Source organism: Dissoconium aciculare (genome assembly GCF_010015565.1).
Source record: "Dissoconium aciculare CBS 342.82 unplaced genomic scaffold K489scaffold_14, whole genome shotgun sequence".
NCBI lineage: Eukaryota > Fungi > Ascomycota > Dothideomycetes > Mycosphaerellales > Dissoconiaceae > Dissoconium > Dissoconium aciculare.
In genome coordinates this window covers 510,604-527,455 of record NW_022984964.1, presented here as the reverse complement: position 1 = coordinate 527,455, position 16,852 = coordinate 510,604, and the positions used below count along the sequence as shown (strand labels likewise).

General features: G+C 54.5%; 6 protein-coding genes across 6 annotated transcripts; 4 read left to right on the top strand and 2 right to left on the bottom strand.

Moving 5' to 3' along the window:
* Positions 1-63: 63 nt before the first annotated feature.
* On the bottom strand, positions 64-1,579 carry K489DRAFT_77694 (DFP-domain-containing protein). Its single transcript, XM_033608913.1, has one exon. It carries the CDS (start codon positions 1,367-1,369, stop codon positions 242-244), a length of 1,128 nt encoding a protein of 375 aa, XP_033456271.1. The 5' UTR covers positions 1,370-1,579; the 3' UTR covers positions 64-241.
* Positions 1,580-2,440: 861 nt separating this feature from the next.
* Positions 2,441-4,417, top strand: K489DRAFT_384155 (uncharacterized protein). Its single transcript, XM_033605790.1, has one exon. The coding sequence runs from the start codon at positions 2,481-2,483 to the stop codon at positions 4,128-4,130; it is 1,650 nt and encodes a 549-aa protein (XP_033456270.1). The 5' UTR covers positions 2,441-2,480; the 3' UTR covers positions 4,131-4,417.
* Positions 4,418-5,123: 706 nt separating this feature from the next.
* On the top strand, positions 5,124-6,150 carry K489DRAFT_373682 (glycoside hydrolase family 26 protein; the record flags this gene model as incomplete). Its single annotated transcript, XM_033603445.1, has 2 exons — positions 5,124-5,177; positions 5,233-6,150. 2 exons carry the CDS (start codon positions 5,124-5,126, stop codon positions 6,148-6,150), a joined length of 972 nt encoding a protein of 323 aa, XP_033456269.1.
* Positions 6,151-8,608: 2,458 nt separating this feature from the next.
* Positions 8,609-10,098, top strand: K489DRAFT_77667 (MGSUL7 PAPS reductase). The gene is made up of 2 exons (XM_033608912.1): positions 8,609-9,786; positions 9,893-10,098. Exons 1-2 carry the CDS (start codon positions 8,871-8,873, stop codon positions 9,904-9,906), a joined length of 930 nt encoding a protein of 309 aa, XP_033456268.1. The 5' UTR covers positions 8,609-8,870; the 3' UTR covers positions 9,907-10,098.
* Positions 10,099-12,700: 2,602 nt separating this feature from the next.
* K489DRAFT_384148 (bifunctional sulfate adenylyltransferase subunit 1/adenylylsulfate kinase protein-like protein) lies at positions 12,701-14,818 on the top strand. Its single transcript, XM_033605789.1, has 2 exons — positions 12,701-12,840; positions 12,996-14,818. Exons 1-2 carry the CDS (start codon positions 12,822-12,824, stop codon positions 14,714-14,716), a joined length of 1,740 nt encoding a protein of 579 aa, XP_033456267.1. The 5' UTR covers positions 12,701-12,821; the 3' UTR covers positions 14,717-14,818.
* Positions 14,819-15,202: 384 nt separating this feature from the next.
* On the bottom strand, positions 15,203-16,811 carry K489DRAFT_390899 (uncharacterized protein; the record flags this gene model as incomplete). The annotated part of the gene is made up of 4 exons (XM_033606642.1): positions 15,203-15,358; positions 15,380-15,700; positions 15,779-16,534; positions 16,599-16,811. The coding sequence occupies 4 exons, from the start codon at positions 16,809-16,811 to the stop codon at positions 15,203-15,205; spliced, it is 1,446 nt and encodes a 481-aa protein (XP_033456266.1).
* Positions 16,812-16,852: the final 41 nt, after the last annotated feature.

Here is a 16,852-nt window from a genome sequence, read left to right as displayed (position 1 = left end):
ATACAACATCGCGCAGCGCTGTGACAGAACTGTCCAAGAAAAACTCGTTCTCTGCGTGACATAGAGGCATGTTCACGAAGGAAGATACGGCACAGCAGATCAGCAGATCAAAGGTAGTCCGCCAAGCAAGCTCTCTAAATTTCGAAACGACCATCGCCATGACCGCTCGGCGGTGCATGTCCATCAACAAGGTCTCGGCCCTGCAACAATTTATTTCTGGATCTCTCGGCACAGGCAGACATCATTGAACCGCAACAGGCAACTTCCGAGGATCACCATGTTCAATCATATGTGAGTGCAATTTGACCACCTCGGGCACAATCCAACTCTCAATTTCCACAACGGAGTCACCGTCCCCAACTTTGCCACCGTCACGAGCAGCAGCGGAATCGCTATTCTCCGCTGCCCTCTCTGCGAATGCTTCTTTGATATTTGTAACGCTCTTCGTGCGACGATGTACTGGAACCCGTATCCATTTGTCCTCGCTACCGGCACTGACGAATAGGACCTCGTACTTTCTGGTGTTTAGCAAGTTCCCGATGACTAAATGGTGCGCATACTTGTTCAGTGCATTGTGAGCTTTGATCGACAAGAGCTTCGGGTCGGTTTCTAGTTTGAAAGAGATGATCATTGCACGCGGCGCCCAGCCGTCGACAAGGAGTTTGAGAAATTTGGGGACTGGATCGAGATTGATGACTAGGCTGGCGTTGGACATGTAAGCTGCGGGAGCCTTGGACTCGTTGGCGTCTCCCGCTTGTATGCCGTTGGCTTTGTTTGTGTTGAAGTCCTCCGAGGATTGGATCTTGTGCTCGACCATGCGTTCTGCCGGGACGAAGAAATCAGAGACGGCGGCTGCTAGATAGAACAAGGCATTGGCGCCGAGTGGTTGCAGAGTCATGGCAAATTCTCGAAGATGCCAGAGGTATTCGTTGACTGAAGTGAATGGTACAAGCAAGAGTGTATTCTCTCTTTTGGCTTTCTGATATCGTTGCAGGACGACGTCCATCTGCTTCTGGTACTCGTTTTCCACGACGACTTCACCAGAGGCGCTGTGCGTCATGAAGTCAAGGAAGCAATTGGTGCTATGGCTGTAATGCCGACTATACGGCAGGAGAGAAAATTGTCGATGTAGAAAAATGACAGCATATCCTGCCTCCAGGAAGTATTCGGCGCTGGTGGCACCACGCGTACCAGCAGAAAAGTTGTCAATGAATCGGACAGTCTGGTTCTCGAGTGGCACAGTAGTTCCGCCTGAAGTGACGAGAGCGACTCGACGGTTCTCTTCGACGTGACGTTGAACAAATGCGCGTGCCAGCTGACAATGTCGGTCCAGAGACGCCGGCTTCGGATTTGCTTCAAAATACTCCATGATTTCTTGCTTCTTGGGTGTCGCGTGTGCAATAGTCTTGCGTGCTCAGCCAGGTTCACGAAATTGTTGTTGCAATGCGGAGAAGCAGCCGCAGAAAATACCCATGGTGTCAGTTTTTATGCCTCGGATGATAGCGGGCGAGCAGAATATGGTGGTTTTCTACAAGTGATGTTGTCTTCCTCGAATACTCCATACCAATTCGGGAGTCGGAGGGAGTTGCATTTTCTTGCCTGCTTCCTGTCTAGCTGTGTGGGAAGCTCCAACAGAAGGACCGCGGGTGACGTCGGCGTAATGACCACAATTTTATGCCTGAGGCATAGATTACGGAGGCCCATGGACCCACTTTACCAAATCGTACTGCACAGTATTTCCTTCTCATGTTGTTCTTCAAGAATTCTTGATCCCCTCGACTTCCGGGTGTATGGAAAAGGAACTCATTCGTCGACACCTGAGCTTGGTATTGATCCCGTCCTTTTGGCGAGCTGCATTGTGTCCCGTCTACAGTCGATTGTTTCTAGAGAAGTCGACACTAAACAACCCTGTACCGTTACTGCGGGACCTTCCACGCTGGAACTGACGCTAGCATCATACCCGAGTCGAAGCAGTCAAAAGCATCATTCATTGAGAATACCTGGTTGCGAATTGCCGAAAGAGTCCTCGAATAAGCCGCCAGTCCCGTATATCTACTGGAACTACGGCGTGACACCGAGGGATGAGTACCTAGGTATGAACGAGTGGACAAGACAGGGACCCTTCGTGACTTGCCATCGCTTCATAATCCAAGGTTCGCTGCTGAAGATCAGCCATCACTCACAGTTGGCATTCAAGGCCTGGCGATAGCATCAGTCCTGTTCTCAGGGATTTGGTAGAGTTGAATGTCCAATTGACTTTATTTCCAAGTCTGAATTTTGATCCAATTTGATAGAAGCGCCTTCAAAGTTGGACGGCCGCGTATGCGTAGTGTTACTAGTCGATAGCTTAAAATCCGTCCTCTTGTTCTGTTAGGGTTCAGCCGCCTTTACTCTGTATCGGCCGCCAGATCTCGAAAGCGCGAAGTGCAGATCGCTTGCACGCGACAACTATCTTTTGAAGTAACACCAACATCGCCAAAATGCCGCCTCCCAACAACAACAACAACAATCGTCCTGGCGGAAGGCTTGGAGGATCCAGATCTACTGGACGTCCTACCGATCAGAAATCCAACGAGCGCAACGAATACATTCCCAGCTTCATTGCCAAAAAGCCCTTCTACATCGACGACGCCACCGCCAGTGACTCCGATTACCTCGAGCATCAACGTTTACAGTCGGAAAAGAACCATGACCCACTTGCGACAGCACAATGGTATGATCGCGGATTGACCAAAGGACCGGCGGCGACGAAGTATCGCAAAGGCGCATGTGAGAATTGCGGGTCCATGAGTCACAAGACCAAGGATTGCCTGCAAAGGAAACGTAAGCTGGGCGCCAAGTGGACGGGGAAAGACATTGCGGCGGATGAAGTCATCAAGGACGTCAAACTGGGATGGGACGCAAAACGAGATCGGTGGAATGGATTCGAGGCGGGCGAGTACCAAGAGGTGGTGGATGAGTTTAATGCGTTGGAGGAATTGAAGAAAGCTGCAACGGGCGCGAAGAAGGGCACAGGATCAAATGAAGATGAGGACGAGGACGGCGAAAATGGCAATGCGGATGAAGGCGCCAAGTATGATGAGGAGACGGACATGGGTCGCAAACAGGCAACATCCACGCGCAACCTTCGATTGCGTGAAGATACAGCGAAATATCTCATCAACCTCGATCTCGACAGCGCCAAATACGATCCCAAGACCCGTTCCATGGTCGCGCCACCAGATGGCGACCCAAGCAAAATCCTCGAGGGTGACGAAGACGGCTTCTACTCCAAGACCGCGGGCGATGCGGGAGAATTCGAGCGTGCGCAACAATATGCCTGGGAGACGCAAGAACGCGGCGACAAGAACAAAATTCACATCCAAGCCAATCCGACCGAAGCTCTGATCCTGCGCAAACGCAAGGCTGAAGAAGACCTCGCGCGTCAAGCCGCGCACAAAAAAGCCCTCACGGACAAATACGGCTCGCAGGAGAAGATGGGCATCAAAACTCTGCGACCGGGCGCGGGCGACGGTGTGAACGTCGGCGACATCACGAGCAATGAGCGATATGTGGAATACGACGAGCATGGCCGTGTCAAAGGCCTCCCGGCTACCGAGCGAAAGGAGAAGAGCATGTACGCCGAGGATGTGTTCATGAACAATCACACTGCGGTGTGGGGAAGCTGGTGGAAGGATTTTCAGTGGGGATATGCGTGCTGTCACAGCGTGTTGAAGAACAGCTTCTGTACGGGCGAAGCTGGGAAGGAGGCTGTCGCTGCGGCGGAGAATTTCGGAAAGGGACTTATGTTGGAGGAGCGTGTGGGAGGAAACGAAGAGCGACCGCCGGAGGACGAGGAAGGTCAAGTGGTCGCGGTGAGCCGGGAAGATGCATGGAAAGACGAATCGCGGAGGGAGAAACACGTGCCTAACGGCGTTGAGCGTGACGGAAGCCTCAACTCCAAGAGCACCGCAGCTCGCGTAGATCGCGAGGACCAGGACCATGACGACGAAGAAGCTCGGAAACGCGCGAAGGAGTTGCGTGCGGCGGGAATATCCGAGGCTGAAATGGAGAAATATCGACGCGAGCGGGTGGATCGAAATGATCCTATGGCTGGACTATTGGGCAAGGATGAACTGGTCGATGTCTAGTTCCCCTTGCATATTCTCATCTGCGCCTGCATCAGCTGAACTTGGGATTATGATCCCTGAAGATCTTCGGTGACTTTGAGGATTACTCCTCGGTGACATTTCTGAGAAGGGATGGACGCGTGGAGATTGGAGGATCTTCGCATCCTCGTTCTGCCATGCATTGTTAATCTCTCTATTCCTACCTGTCTATCATGCAGACAGGGTAGATCTACTGTATATTGTGTCTACGGCTGACGAAGCGCTCGGAGGCCAATTTTCGTATCGAAAGTATTGCATTTACCAATGAGTCATATTTTCATCTTGTGAATGTAGTGAGAAAGAACTCCTATGAAGTGATTTGTACGAGTGATGATTGCCTGAATTTGTGAGAAATAACAACCGACACCGTCGTCGGCGTAGCAAACCCTACGCTAGCAAAACCAAAGATGAATCTCACTTGACCATCATGGCTCTTGTGAGGGTATGACATGAATACGAGTTGATCTTACTGCGGCGAACAATATTTGGTGGAATGAATGATTCTTGCGAAAGACAAGTGCCAGGTGATCATACAAACGCTCAAGCGAACAACGCGCGTTCCTACGACATCCATGGCTCCTACGGCATCGGCATCGAGTTACTCTAATCCTACGCCCTCTCCAGTAAGCCAAAGAAGCTTTCCCACGTGTACGATGATCGGCAGGGCTCGTCTTGCAGGTGACATCGGTCAGTGAAGATGCACGAGTAGTCAGGTCTTATCATACATGGACGTTCCAGTACTACGACACGGCTCGATCTCCGCTGAACCTCAGCTGGAGCTGAAGTCCAGCTGAGATGTTCAAAAGCCGAATTCTAGCTGAGATCCTCACAAGATTATGATGGCTGAGACTCAGGTGAGGGTTGCATATATAAATATATGCACAGGTTGATGTTCAAGTGATTCTCCATCGAGAGAAGCGTTGGAGCACAGTTCCTTTCACGACATCACAAACGTCGCCTCCTTAGGATCACGACATGTTCTTCACTACTCTCGCGACCTTGGCGCTTGCCGCTTCTGGCACTTCCGCGGTACATAACCTCTTGTTGCTCGAGCGGTGATCCTTTTGAATCTGACAAAGGATAGCTCTCCAACTCCGTCGGCAATGCGTTAGGCATCAAGAAGGACTCCATGATCAGCTACGATCGCATTTACTTCGGATATGCTCCTAACTACAACCCTCGGGTCACGATGGCCAGCCTCAACAAGGCCACCGGTCAGAAAGGCGCGACCTACAATGTCTACAGCCAGATCACCTCCGACAATGTCAACAGCGGAAGCTACAACGGCAACTACCAGTACAATGTTGACGACATCGTGAACAGTGGAGCGGTCCTGATCGCCTCTCTCATGCCCACGGTGCAATGGACCGGCATCACTCCCAACCTCTGTTCCTCAGTCAACGACTACTTCACGAACACCTTCACGAACAAGGGGGTCACCGTCTGGCTCCGTTTCGCCCACGAGATGAACTACTACGCCACGGACGGAACGTACCCCGGCGGTGTCAACTACGGACAATTCCTGAAGGCCTGGGACTGCATGTACGAGGCGACCAAGAACAACAACAAGATCTCCATGTTCTGGTCGCCCAACTACGTCAGCGACGCCTCCGCCCTGAAGCCCTGGTTCCCGCCGGCGAACCAAGTCGACATCGTCGGCATGGACTACTACCCGTCCGCCAGCTCGGCGTCGGGTCTGCCGTCCTTCGACACGGCCTACGGCGGCTTCTACAACACCTTTGCCAAGCCCTACAACCTCCCGTTCGCCATCGCCGAGACCGGCACGCAGAACGGCGGTGGTTCGGCCAGCGTCGCCCAGAAGGAGGCGTGGTTGAAGACCATTCTCAACCGCTCGGCCGGATATGGTGCCTACCCGCTTTACACCAGTGCCACCTGGTTCGAGTACGGCCCGGACGCCAACAGCATCAACTACTACGTCGTCTACGGCCAGAGCTCGTCGACCGTCACCCAAACCATCAGCAACACCGAGGAAGGATCTTAGACGGTGCGGTGTACGAGCGGGCAAGTTGGACGAGTCCCATCCAAAGACCTTACCGCGGGTGGGCTTCCCTCGCTATCTGGCAGTTTTCTTACACATTTGGACTGTTTCAGCCAAATGGGTAGATTTCTTTGCCAATCAACAAATTTATGAGGTACATACATACATAGACCGTGTAGAGTCGAACAATCTTTTAGCACATTCCGCTTGTGGCCCTACCTCATCAATCCTGCCGAGTCGCTCGCGGTGGCAAGGTAAGCGAAAGTCAACCTGCATGTGCTCGGAGGTGAACCAGCACCCGCATGCTCTTGCACAACGTCATGATCGACGAGGTCGATACACAAAAACAGTGAATTTCTTGACAACGACGCAGCATTCTCTACTTTACACCCTCCGATGATGTTTTGTAAGCGTCCATGTAGAGTGATCATTGGCCAAAAAGAAAGCCTACAAGCCAATGCCACGATGACGTAGGGTCATGACTTTGTGGCGGTTCCGCGATCGACCGCCTCCGGATCGTCCGGCGAACCTCGATCTTGATCAGGCTTTTCGGAAATCTCTCGGGAGGAAATCAAGAGGAAGCTCGCGTTCTGGAATGCGTCCCTGTCTGGGTGGATAGTAGAGGCCGGCAGGTCCCATCCACGGAGATAACGGAGGGGAGAACCTGGGGGCTATCAACTCATTCATCGTCCGGAGGATCCACCCTGTTTAATATTCCCCGTGTCCTGTGCATCTGAAGCTGGACCGCCTCAGCTACAAGTCCGCTGCCCCAATGCGTCCGGAAGTTCGTTGCTCGGAGGACAGACAGGCAGGAGTAGTGAAGTCATTGGGAGGAGTATTGGACATAACGTCATTGAAATTTCGCGTGGATGGGATTAGGGTTCGTGGGGTAAGATCCCCGGGCGAGACAGGAAGACGCCCATCGGGGTTCTTCCAGCATATGCCCAGGTGCGTATCATTCCTTCTCCTCATGAAGAGAAAACGCAGTGATTCCTACTGACCTACCCGACGACGAGAATACGAGGTTGACCGTCCATTGGGAAACGTGTATCGTCGGTTACCAATCTATTTGTCTCGCTCCGAGGCGAATCGTATTGTGCCCCTGGTGAGCGGGTGTTGTGTGCCCATTTCCCCCGCGTCCTCTCCATGATCATCGTCGATGAACGTTACTTGGGCGTGCACTGTCTTTTGCGCTTAGTTTCCAAGGCTCACGATGGTTCGGTGGACCATGAGAGTCTCAAAAACAAGCCTAGGTGCACCTATCCGTCGCTGGATATTACAATCTCCCAACCTTTGGCTGATCCGAGTCCGGTCGGGTACTGGAGACGAAGTGTTTCCCAATGACAAAGCAAAAGAAGCGATCTGGTCCCTGCGGTCAGCCTTATCGATCAAATCGAGAACGGAGATAAGCTGTCAAATCGCCGACGAACACAAATGTCCAAGTCCAGCTGGGCAGTGTGCGCCTGGAAGCATCGGAACATGACGATCGCTGCAATGTGAGTCCGTCTCTCTGGCTGCTGTCCGCGTGGGTGCCACTTCTCCCATCTGCACCTCTCATTCACTCACCATTGTCCGGTGTTTCTGAAGTGGTGCCTGAGGACGGTGGCGTGTGCTGAGTAATAATTCCTTGGACCTCATCCTGTCTCCTACAGCTTGAAGTCTCCGTCACCAGTGTTGGTTTCCGCCCGCACACGAAATATACATACATCCACCGCGGTGAACGACAACACACCAACATGATCATGAACGAATAATATTAGAAACCCACGTTCCTGGCCGAGAGACAAACCCATAGCCTTGGCTAAACACTGATTGGTCGGACAAACCCATGCTTTCGAGGACAAGTCCGGGTCCAGAAGGAGAGACTATTGCCCGAATAGGTCAAGTACACTATTGCGTGCTCGACGCAAAGATTTTTTGGATTTCAAAGCGCAATTCCACCCTTTTCCGCCATACAATCACCGTCCAGCGTGAGGCAAAATTTGACGACCGCACCTCTTTCTTTGCGCGCGCGCGCGGGGAGAACAGCCCTCCCAAGACCCACTGCAAAGGGCGGAAATGGCGTGCTCGCCCTGCCCGCACCACACGGGACCGATGATGAAGTAGTGATGAATCGTTGACGCCTGCGCCTACCGTGGTCGACGCTGACGCCCACCCTCGTTCAAAGTCACCGATTTCGACTCGTTTGTTCGGCGGCATCGCGACCAGGTGGGCCGGACAGAGGAATCAATGAAATCTCCGTCGGAAGGGACGAGACATGCCCTCATCGACGCTGGTGTTCGTACCCTCACTACACGTCCCATTCAATGTCGATCACGATCGATTCTTCATAACATCACCCTTTCCGAGGTGAACGTCTCTCGGAGATGATCAGGTCATCATACTGTACTGCCTTCCATAATCAAGATCCATTCTGTCTTCCTTCTCGTGGTTTCTCTCTTCTCTCTCTACATTTGTGATTGATCAGTCTGACATAACCTTCCTACTCCACCTTGAACGCTGTCCATCTGTTGACAGTGTCGTCATTCATATATCAAACACCCACTCTTCTGATACCCATCGCAACGAGACGATCTTCATTCTCCATTCAACTCAAGATCACACTCCTCGACCAAGTCTTCTTGAACAGCACCTTTCGGCTCTGACGCGAATCCAAAGAAGCAAGAGGACCGAACAGAGACAATCCTCTCACCCTCAACTACAAATAATACAACACATTCACAATGACGTTCCGATCACGGTCCAACTCAGGCAATGAGTCTGGCTATGCCAGTGGCAGTTCGACTGCCAACCTCTCCGAGACCTACTTCTCCAGACCACACCTCAAATTCCTCAACCAACAACTTAACAAACTCTCGCCCCAAGAGGTCCTGAAATGGTGCATCACTTCCCTCCCCAACCTCTACCAGACATCAGCCTTTGGCCTGACTGGCCTGGCGATCATGGACATGATTTCCAAACTCGACTACCCTACCACCACCTCATCCTCCGATTCAGAACCCGCGCCCTCACAATCTCCCGCCTCCATCGAGATGATCTTCCTCGATACCCTCTACCACTTCCCCCAGACCCTCGACCTCGTCTCCCGGGTACAACAACGCTACCCGCACATCAAAATCCACACCTTCCGCCCGCTCGACTGCGACACCACCGCGGCCTTCGAGTCCAAACACGGTGAGCGCCTCTGGGAGACCAACGACGAGCTCTACGACTACCACGCCAAAGTCGAGCCCGCCGCCCGCGCCTACCGCACCCTCGGCGTGCAAGCCGTCATCACCGGCCGCCGCCGCAGCCAGGGCGGCAAGCGCGGCGACCTGGACATCGTGGAGATCGACGACACGGGGTTGATCAAGGTGAACCCGCTGATCAACTGGAACTTCAAAGAGGTGCAATCGTACATCACCGCGAACTCCGTCCCCACCAACGACCTCCTCGACCAGGGCTACCGCAGCGTCGGCGACTGGCACTCGACCGTGCCCGTCACGGACTCGGAAGACGAGCGCGCCGGCCGCTGGAAGGGAAAGAACAAGACCGAGTGTGGAATCCACAACAAGAAGAGCCGATATGCCATCTTCCTCCAGGAACAGGAGGAGAAGCGACAAGCGGAGCTGAGCGAGGCCATCCAGCAGGGTCTCTCCATCGAGGAGCGAAGCCAGGAGGACGATGATGCGACTACTGTTGCGGTGGTGCAGGAGACTACGACCACGACTGTCGTCGCGCCGACTCCGGCGGCGGCCGTCTCCGTCTAACGCACTATAATTTGCACAGACACACCGAAGAGAGAAAAGGAAATACGATCGGTAGCGTTGTGTGCGGTGCGGAGAGAGAACAAAAAAAGCCTTTGCTTCTTACTCTTCTTCTTGCTTTTGATTTTTGCCCTGCCGTTTGCTGGTGGTGGGGCCGCTTTCGCCCGCCCGCCGCCCGCAATTCTCCGCACGCCAGACGCGAAATGACCGCGACATCATCGCCGACAGGACCTGTTTCCTCAGGCCAAAAAATCTCGCCCTCACACATCATACGCCCACGGCCGACCCCTTGCATAATATCCGCCCCCGTGGGCTTTTTCCGGCAAATCATTGTTCTCCTGCTCTTCACCCCTGCAGCAGCAAACGTCGGGGCCCCAACACGAATATTTGACCTTCATGTCCTTTCGAAACCCAAAACCCTTGCATTGGAAATCATTTGTTCTTGGCGAAACATTTTTTCCCTATTGGCGATCCATTATAGGCGGGCGTTTTTCAATTTTGGGCAACTGTCACCATATCAGGCGGAAGGATGGCGAAAACGAGGGAGATGATTCGAGAGGGAAAAAAGAAAGCGGCAGTCAACAAACACAAAGAACAAGACTTTTATGCCTATCCATGATTGTTCTCGTCTCGAGGCCGACTGCTGTTTCGATGACACGAGGAAGGAAGAGAAGAGAAGAGGAGGGAGTGCCTTGGCGCAGGTTGCGGAACATACATCTAAAAGCTTTGTCGCGACGAGTTCTGATCAGCAGCAGCAGCAGCATCAGCAGCATATCTTAATTAAACAGTGTTTCTAAATGATCAAAAAAACAATTCAAAAATCTCCTCCATTGAAAGAACACAACGAGAATTGCAATAACGCTGTGGAAACATGATGCTGCCCCAGGTGCCGAACATCGATGATATCAGTGTGGAACCGCAGGAAGCGATGTGAGAGAGACTGCCCGTCCTCCTCTATACTAATATTGACACCCACGCCCATGCGCATTCCCTGAGCATAGACGATGTACAGTGGTGCCTCGAAGATGCTGGTGACATGCTCACGATGACAAGCCCGCCTCAATTGCTTGCTTGCTGGTTTGGCTCTGAAGAAGTCCACATGCAGATGGTAAAAGCCATTTCCAAGTCGCCGCGAGGAAGGTGATAACAGACAGATGGGATGGGAGATTGCGACGACCTCTCTCATGATTGGTGAAGATGTTGTCTGTGCAATCATCGCCACCGGCCTGGGTAGTAGGTAGTATATACACATCTGTTACTTTTCAGAGTGTATGTAGTCTGCATATTCCTGTTCCTCCCTCTCCCTCTCTTCCTCCTTCTCTCTCACGGTCGCCTGCTGCATGCAATGAGATGCGGTGATCCTACAGTCAGCATGCCTCCCGGTCGGTGACCCTGTGGACAGGCAGGCATCTGCTCACATGATAGGCATCCCTTTTTTTAATATTATTGTTGATTATTGGCCTTGGCCCAGCTGGTGTGGCCCACGACCGGAAACGCATCCAAACGTCTGTCTGGGGCTCCCTCCCCGCACACGGTAATTTCACTCCGTTGGGCGATGTCGGCCCGGGCTGCTCCTCGAAGGCGCGACCCGCGTTTCTGGCGGGGAGAGTGGGGGAGAGAGAGAGAGATCCGAGCCCTATCGATAAGGGAAAACGGGAAGAGAGCGATGGCGGGGCAGCGGAGCATCCGGGCCCGATGTCGCAATCTACAGGCACTGTGGGCAAAGTAGGGATCCGGGCGTGGTAAAGAAGGATACTTGGGATATTGTTACAGACTTACCTAGATGGGTATATTTCCAACGCGGCTGGTGGATTGATATGTCCATGGACTGTCCTCCATGGAACCATCGCGATATAGAGTAGAAACGCAGATGAAATGCACACATCTCCTTCTTCTTCTTTTTCTTCGTGGCGGTGGTTTCATATCGGGCCGGTTGTTCATCGGTGAAATAGGCGCCCCTCCTCTGGCAATCGTTGGCCCGCCCGCGGCATGGCGTCATCGGCGACTTGCCCTCTTTGGAAAGCATTTTGCAGGCATTGGGCGAAGAAAGAAAACTCGTCAGGCTCGTCTACATCTCGCGTGGGATAGGATGCGAAAAGCAGGTCCAGGTTCACGCGTCAGGGCTGTAGTCGAGGGTACGATGGATCCCACCATCGCCGGGAGTGATGATAAGCGGTAGGCGATCAGAGGCATTGACTGTAGAGAAGGACAGTTTTGCGGCGGCCCAGTAAAATATATCTGATGCGGAGCTTTGCCCTGAGGACGACGATCACGGAGAGACCAGCATGGATCCTAGTATGTAGGGGCATGTTTCGCGAAACGGATATGGGATTACCACCGAATGATGCCATCTGGAAATATGTGCGCGAAACACGTGTGGAGCGGCCGCGGAGGAAACGACACAGGGAAAGCAGCAGCGACACTCCCACGGTTCGCCGTATGTTCGACCTGGCCCATATATGTATGTATGCTGTATGTACAATTCAGACGTAAGTACAGTGTGTTCGTTGTCTGGATTGTACATACAGTGCGTTCGCCGACGACGAAAACATGCCGATGTGACGGGCCGAGAAGGAGAAAAAAGTTCATCGTTGTTGTTAGTGAATAGCCCCCATGATGGCCGTAGTTCGGGATCTGAAGGAGGACGGAGAAGGCTGATCAAAATGATTACCTACCACCGCTCTGTTTATTAATAAACAATTCTTCTCTGACTAGATTCAATCAAAATAACTTGACCATTCTTTTTCTTCTCCTCTCGCTTCTCTCCTCCTCCTCATCCTCCTCCACCATATACCCACGAGCTCTCGTCACGTCTCGTCTCGTCTTTCCTGTTCTTTCTTTTCTTCACGGATTGACAGCCAATCTTTCTCCATCTCCATCGACCACTCTACTCAAGACAGATACACATACGCATACACACACATCGCCATGGCAAATCCTCCTCATGGTACGTCCGTCAACAGCAGCTCCAACGCTCACCAGCCGTCAAGATCATCCTTCACGACGATGGCAACAGACCGGATCTCCTCTCTCTCTCTCCCCTTCCCTGTCCTTATCCCTCTTCTCAAACAAGCTGACTGACACATCCTCTCCCTCCCGCAGGCGGTATCCTCAAGGATCTCATCGCTCGCGATGCTCCCCGACGCGCACAACTCGCCGCCGAGGCCGAGACCCTCCCCGCCATCCTCCTCAACGACCGTCAGCTCTGTGACATCGAATTGATCCTCAGCGGTGGTTTCTCCCCGCTCGAAGGCTTCATGAACGAGAAGGACTACAACGGCGTTGTGGAGAACAACCGTCTGGCGGACGGAAACCTCTTCTCCATCCCCATCAACCTCGACTTGAACAAGCCCGAGATCGATGCTCTTAACATCGGACCCGGTTCGCGTGTCACCCTGCGGGATTCGCGTGATGACCGCAACTTGGCCATCCTCACCGTCGACGACATCTACAAGCCTGACAAGCACCGCGAGGCCAAGGAGGTCTTCGGTGACGATGACGAGGCTCACCCGGCCGTCAAATACCTCCACCACACTGCCGGCGAGTACTACATCGGTGGAAAGCTCGACGCCATTGACCGCCTGATGCACTACGATTACGTCGGCCTCCGGTATACCCCAGCAGAGCTTCGTCTTCACTTCGACAAGCTCGGTTGGTCACGGGTCGTTGCTTTCCAAACGAGAAACCCCATGCACCGCGCTCACCGAGAGTTGACCGTTCGTGCTGCCCGCGCTCGTCAGGCAAACGTCCTGATCCACCCGGTGGTGGGTATGACCAAGCCCGGTGACATTGACCACTTCACCCGCGTCCGCGTCTACCAAGCACTTCTCCCGCGTTATCCCAACGGCATGGCCGTCCTCGGTCTCCTCCCGCTCGCCATGCGCATGGGTGGCCCTCGCGAGGCCATCTGGCACGCCATCATCCGAAAGAACCACGGCGCGACCCACTTCATTGTCGGTCGTGACCACGCCGGACCCGGCAAGAACAGCAAGGGTGAAGACTTCTACGGCCCATACGACGCACAATACGCCGTCGAGAAATACCGCGAAGAGCTCGGAATCGAGGTCGTTCCCTTCCAACAGATGACCTACCTCCCCGACAGCGACGAGTACCGACCCAAGGACGAGGTTCCCAAGGACATCCGCACTCTCGACATTTCCGGAACCGAGCTCCGTCGCCGCCTCCGCACCGGTGGTGACATCCCCGAATGGTTCTCCTACCCCGAGGTCGTCCGCGTCCTCCGCGAGTCCCACCCTCCCCGCAACAAGCAAGGTTTCACCGTCTTCCTGACCGGCTACACCAACAGCGGCAAGGACTCGATCGCGCGCGCTTTGAACGTCACCCTCAACCAGCAAGGCGGCGGCCGCAGCGTCAGCCTGCTCCTCGGCGAGACCGTGCGCTCCGAAATCTCCTCGGAGCTGGGCTTCTCCCGCGAGGACCGCGACAAGAACATTGCGCGCATCGGCTTCGTCGCCGCCGAACTGACCAAGGCCGGCGCCGCCGTCATCGCCGCTCCCATCGCGCCCTACCGCGCCTCGCGCCTCGCCGTGCGCGACCTCGTCGAGCGCACCGGCCGCTCGTTCTTCCTCGTGCACGTCGCCACCCCGCTCGCCTACTGCGAGAAGACGGACCGCCGCGGGATCTACGCCAAGGCCCGACGGGGCGAAATCGTCGGCTTCACCGGCGTGGATGACCCATACGAGGCCCCGGAGCCGGAGAAGGAGGCTGATCTGGTCGTCGATCTGGAGAAGGTCAATGTCAGGACCGCTGTGCACCAGATTGTCCTGCTGCTCGAGGCGGGCGGCCTTTTGGATCAGCTTTAGATGTCGAGTCAAGGGAGAAGTTGGGAGGTGTGTTTAATAGGGTTCTGATTGTGGTGGAGAATCTTTTGATGAGCGCCTGTCTCGGAAAGAGTCGATTATGGATCAGGTAGGCACGAGATGGATGAGACGATCTCTAGATTCTGGGATAAGGTGTGTTCCTTCTGATGTGATGAATGAGGAAGGCTTTCCAAATGGAATAGATCATTTCCCGAAAAGATATGAACGGCCTCTATAAAGCATTCTATCCGTTGTCGTTTCCCCTCTCTCTGCTCTCAAAGTCCAGCCAACGCGCTCCCCTCGACTTTACCGGCGAGACCTCCATCGCCGTCTTTCGCTTCCCTTGGGTACAGCGCAGATGCCACCGATACCTGCCAGCCAACACAAGGGCAAAGCCAACATGGCCCAGAATCCCAGGAACCGGGCTTCCCCCACCAGACCAGCCCTACCCATGTACGTCCCGCCCCACACGCCGAGACAGCCCCCTCTCTACTCCGCCTTCTTATGCCCGGCCGGCACCGCCTCCAACGTCGCCGCGCCCAGGGGCAGACTCTCCGCCGGGAGCCGGGCGCCATCCAACCAATGCGCCAGGCGGGACAAACCAGCCCTCCAGCCGACGCCGCCGTCCCGCGAGCCCTCGCCCGCCTTGGCCTCCGCGGCATAGACGCCCGGGAATTTCCGCCGGAGGTCGGCCTCGCTGAACTTGCGCGTCTTGCTCCGCAGCATGCTCTCCACGGCGCCGGGCGTCCGTGCCAATTCGATCTGCGCCTCGCCGATGGGCACGAAGCACTTGGCGAGGTGGGCGTAGTCCTTGCGCAGCAGCGTCACCGTCAGCATCAGGTAGTCGATGTTGGTGAAGACCAGGGCCCGGCCCGCCGTGTACTTCGCCTTCGACTGCAGGAAGTGCACGGGCTGCTCGCGCCAGTGCCGCCGCGGGTTGAGGTGGTGCGCCGTGTGGTAGCCGTCGTTGAAGCAGAACCGGTTGCTCTGCGGGAGGATGGGGGTCAGTTTTTCTTTCTCTTTTTTCTTTTTGGTTCGTTCGAGGAGGGAGGGGAGGACTCTTACCGGGACGTCGATCAGCGTGATGCTGGAGCGGAAATCCGAGTCCGGCTCCTGCTCGTCCACGAGCGCGTGTTGCCCCCAGTTCCCGATCATCAGACCCAGCCGCAGAATGGTGAAGGGCAGGACGAGCACGAACGTCCCCGCGCGCGGGTTGACGCGCACCGTCATGAACGCGATGAAGGCGTAGTTCGCCAGCTCCGACACCAGGCATCGTAACGCCAACCCGGGCTTGTTCTTGCGGAGGAAGTACACCGGCAGATCGTACCAGATCAGGAAGAGAAACCTGCCGACGTAGTGCGCGAAGCCCAGGATCGAATCTCGCTGGTAGCGCACCGTCGAGCTGAGGTCATCCGGGCCGTTGCCCTCGACGTGGTGGTGCTTGACGTGGTGGTAGTAGTACGAGTCCCAGGTGTGGCCGATCAGCGGCTCGAAGATGTACGGGAAGACGAAATCCACGAGGGACCAGGGGAGCGCTTTGGAGAGGACGCCGTTGTTGTGGATGTGGTTGTGCAGCATCAGCGTGAAGGGTCCCACACACCAGAAGGAGAAGGCGAGATGAGCGATGCCGTGCAGGTAGGTGAAGTGCCGGAAGAGCAGGATGGCGCTGGGCAGGTTGATAAATGTGTACATCAGGATGTTGGTCAGAAATACCACGTCCGTTGGGTGCCGGACGACGGTCATGGCGAAGCGGGTGTAGGGTCGGATTAGCCACTGTTTGATGGGTTCGGGGATGTCTTTGTCGTCGCAGAAGGTGAAGACCTGGATGAGATGGTTAGTGAATTATTTTCAGATTTGAGTGTTCATTTCTCTGGAAGCATGGTACCGTCGGGGTGAAGTCTGGATGTGAAGGATCATTGAACGCCTTGAGACGTGAGATATCTGCTTCATCTTGCTCGGAGATTTCCTCTTCAGGATGTCTTGCTGGATCTGACGATTTATCTGTTGAGGCGACGCCGCCAGCGGTGCTCGACTTCTTGACATCGTCCAAAAGATTCTTGAGCACGATCGTATCCGGTTCCGTCAGGAACGGGTCCATGGTGATTGTCGCCATGATTTCAGACACAAGATACAAAAGGT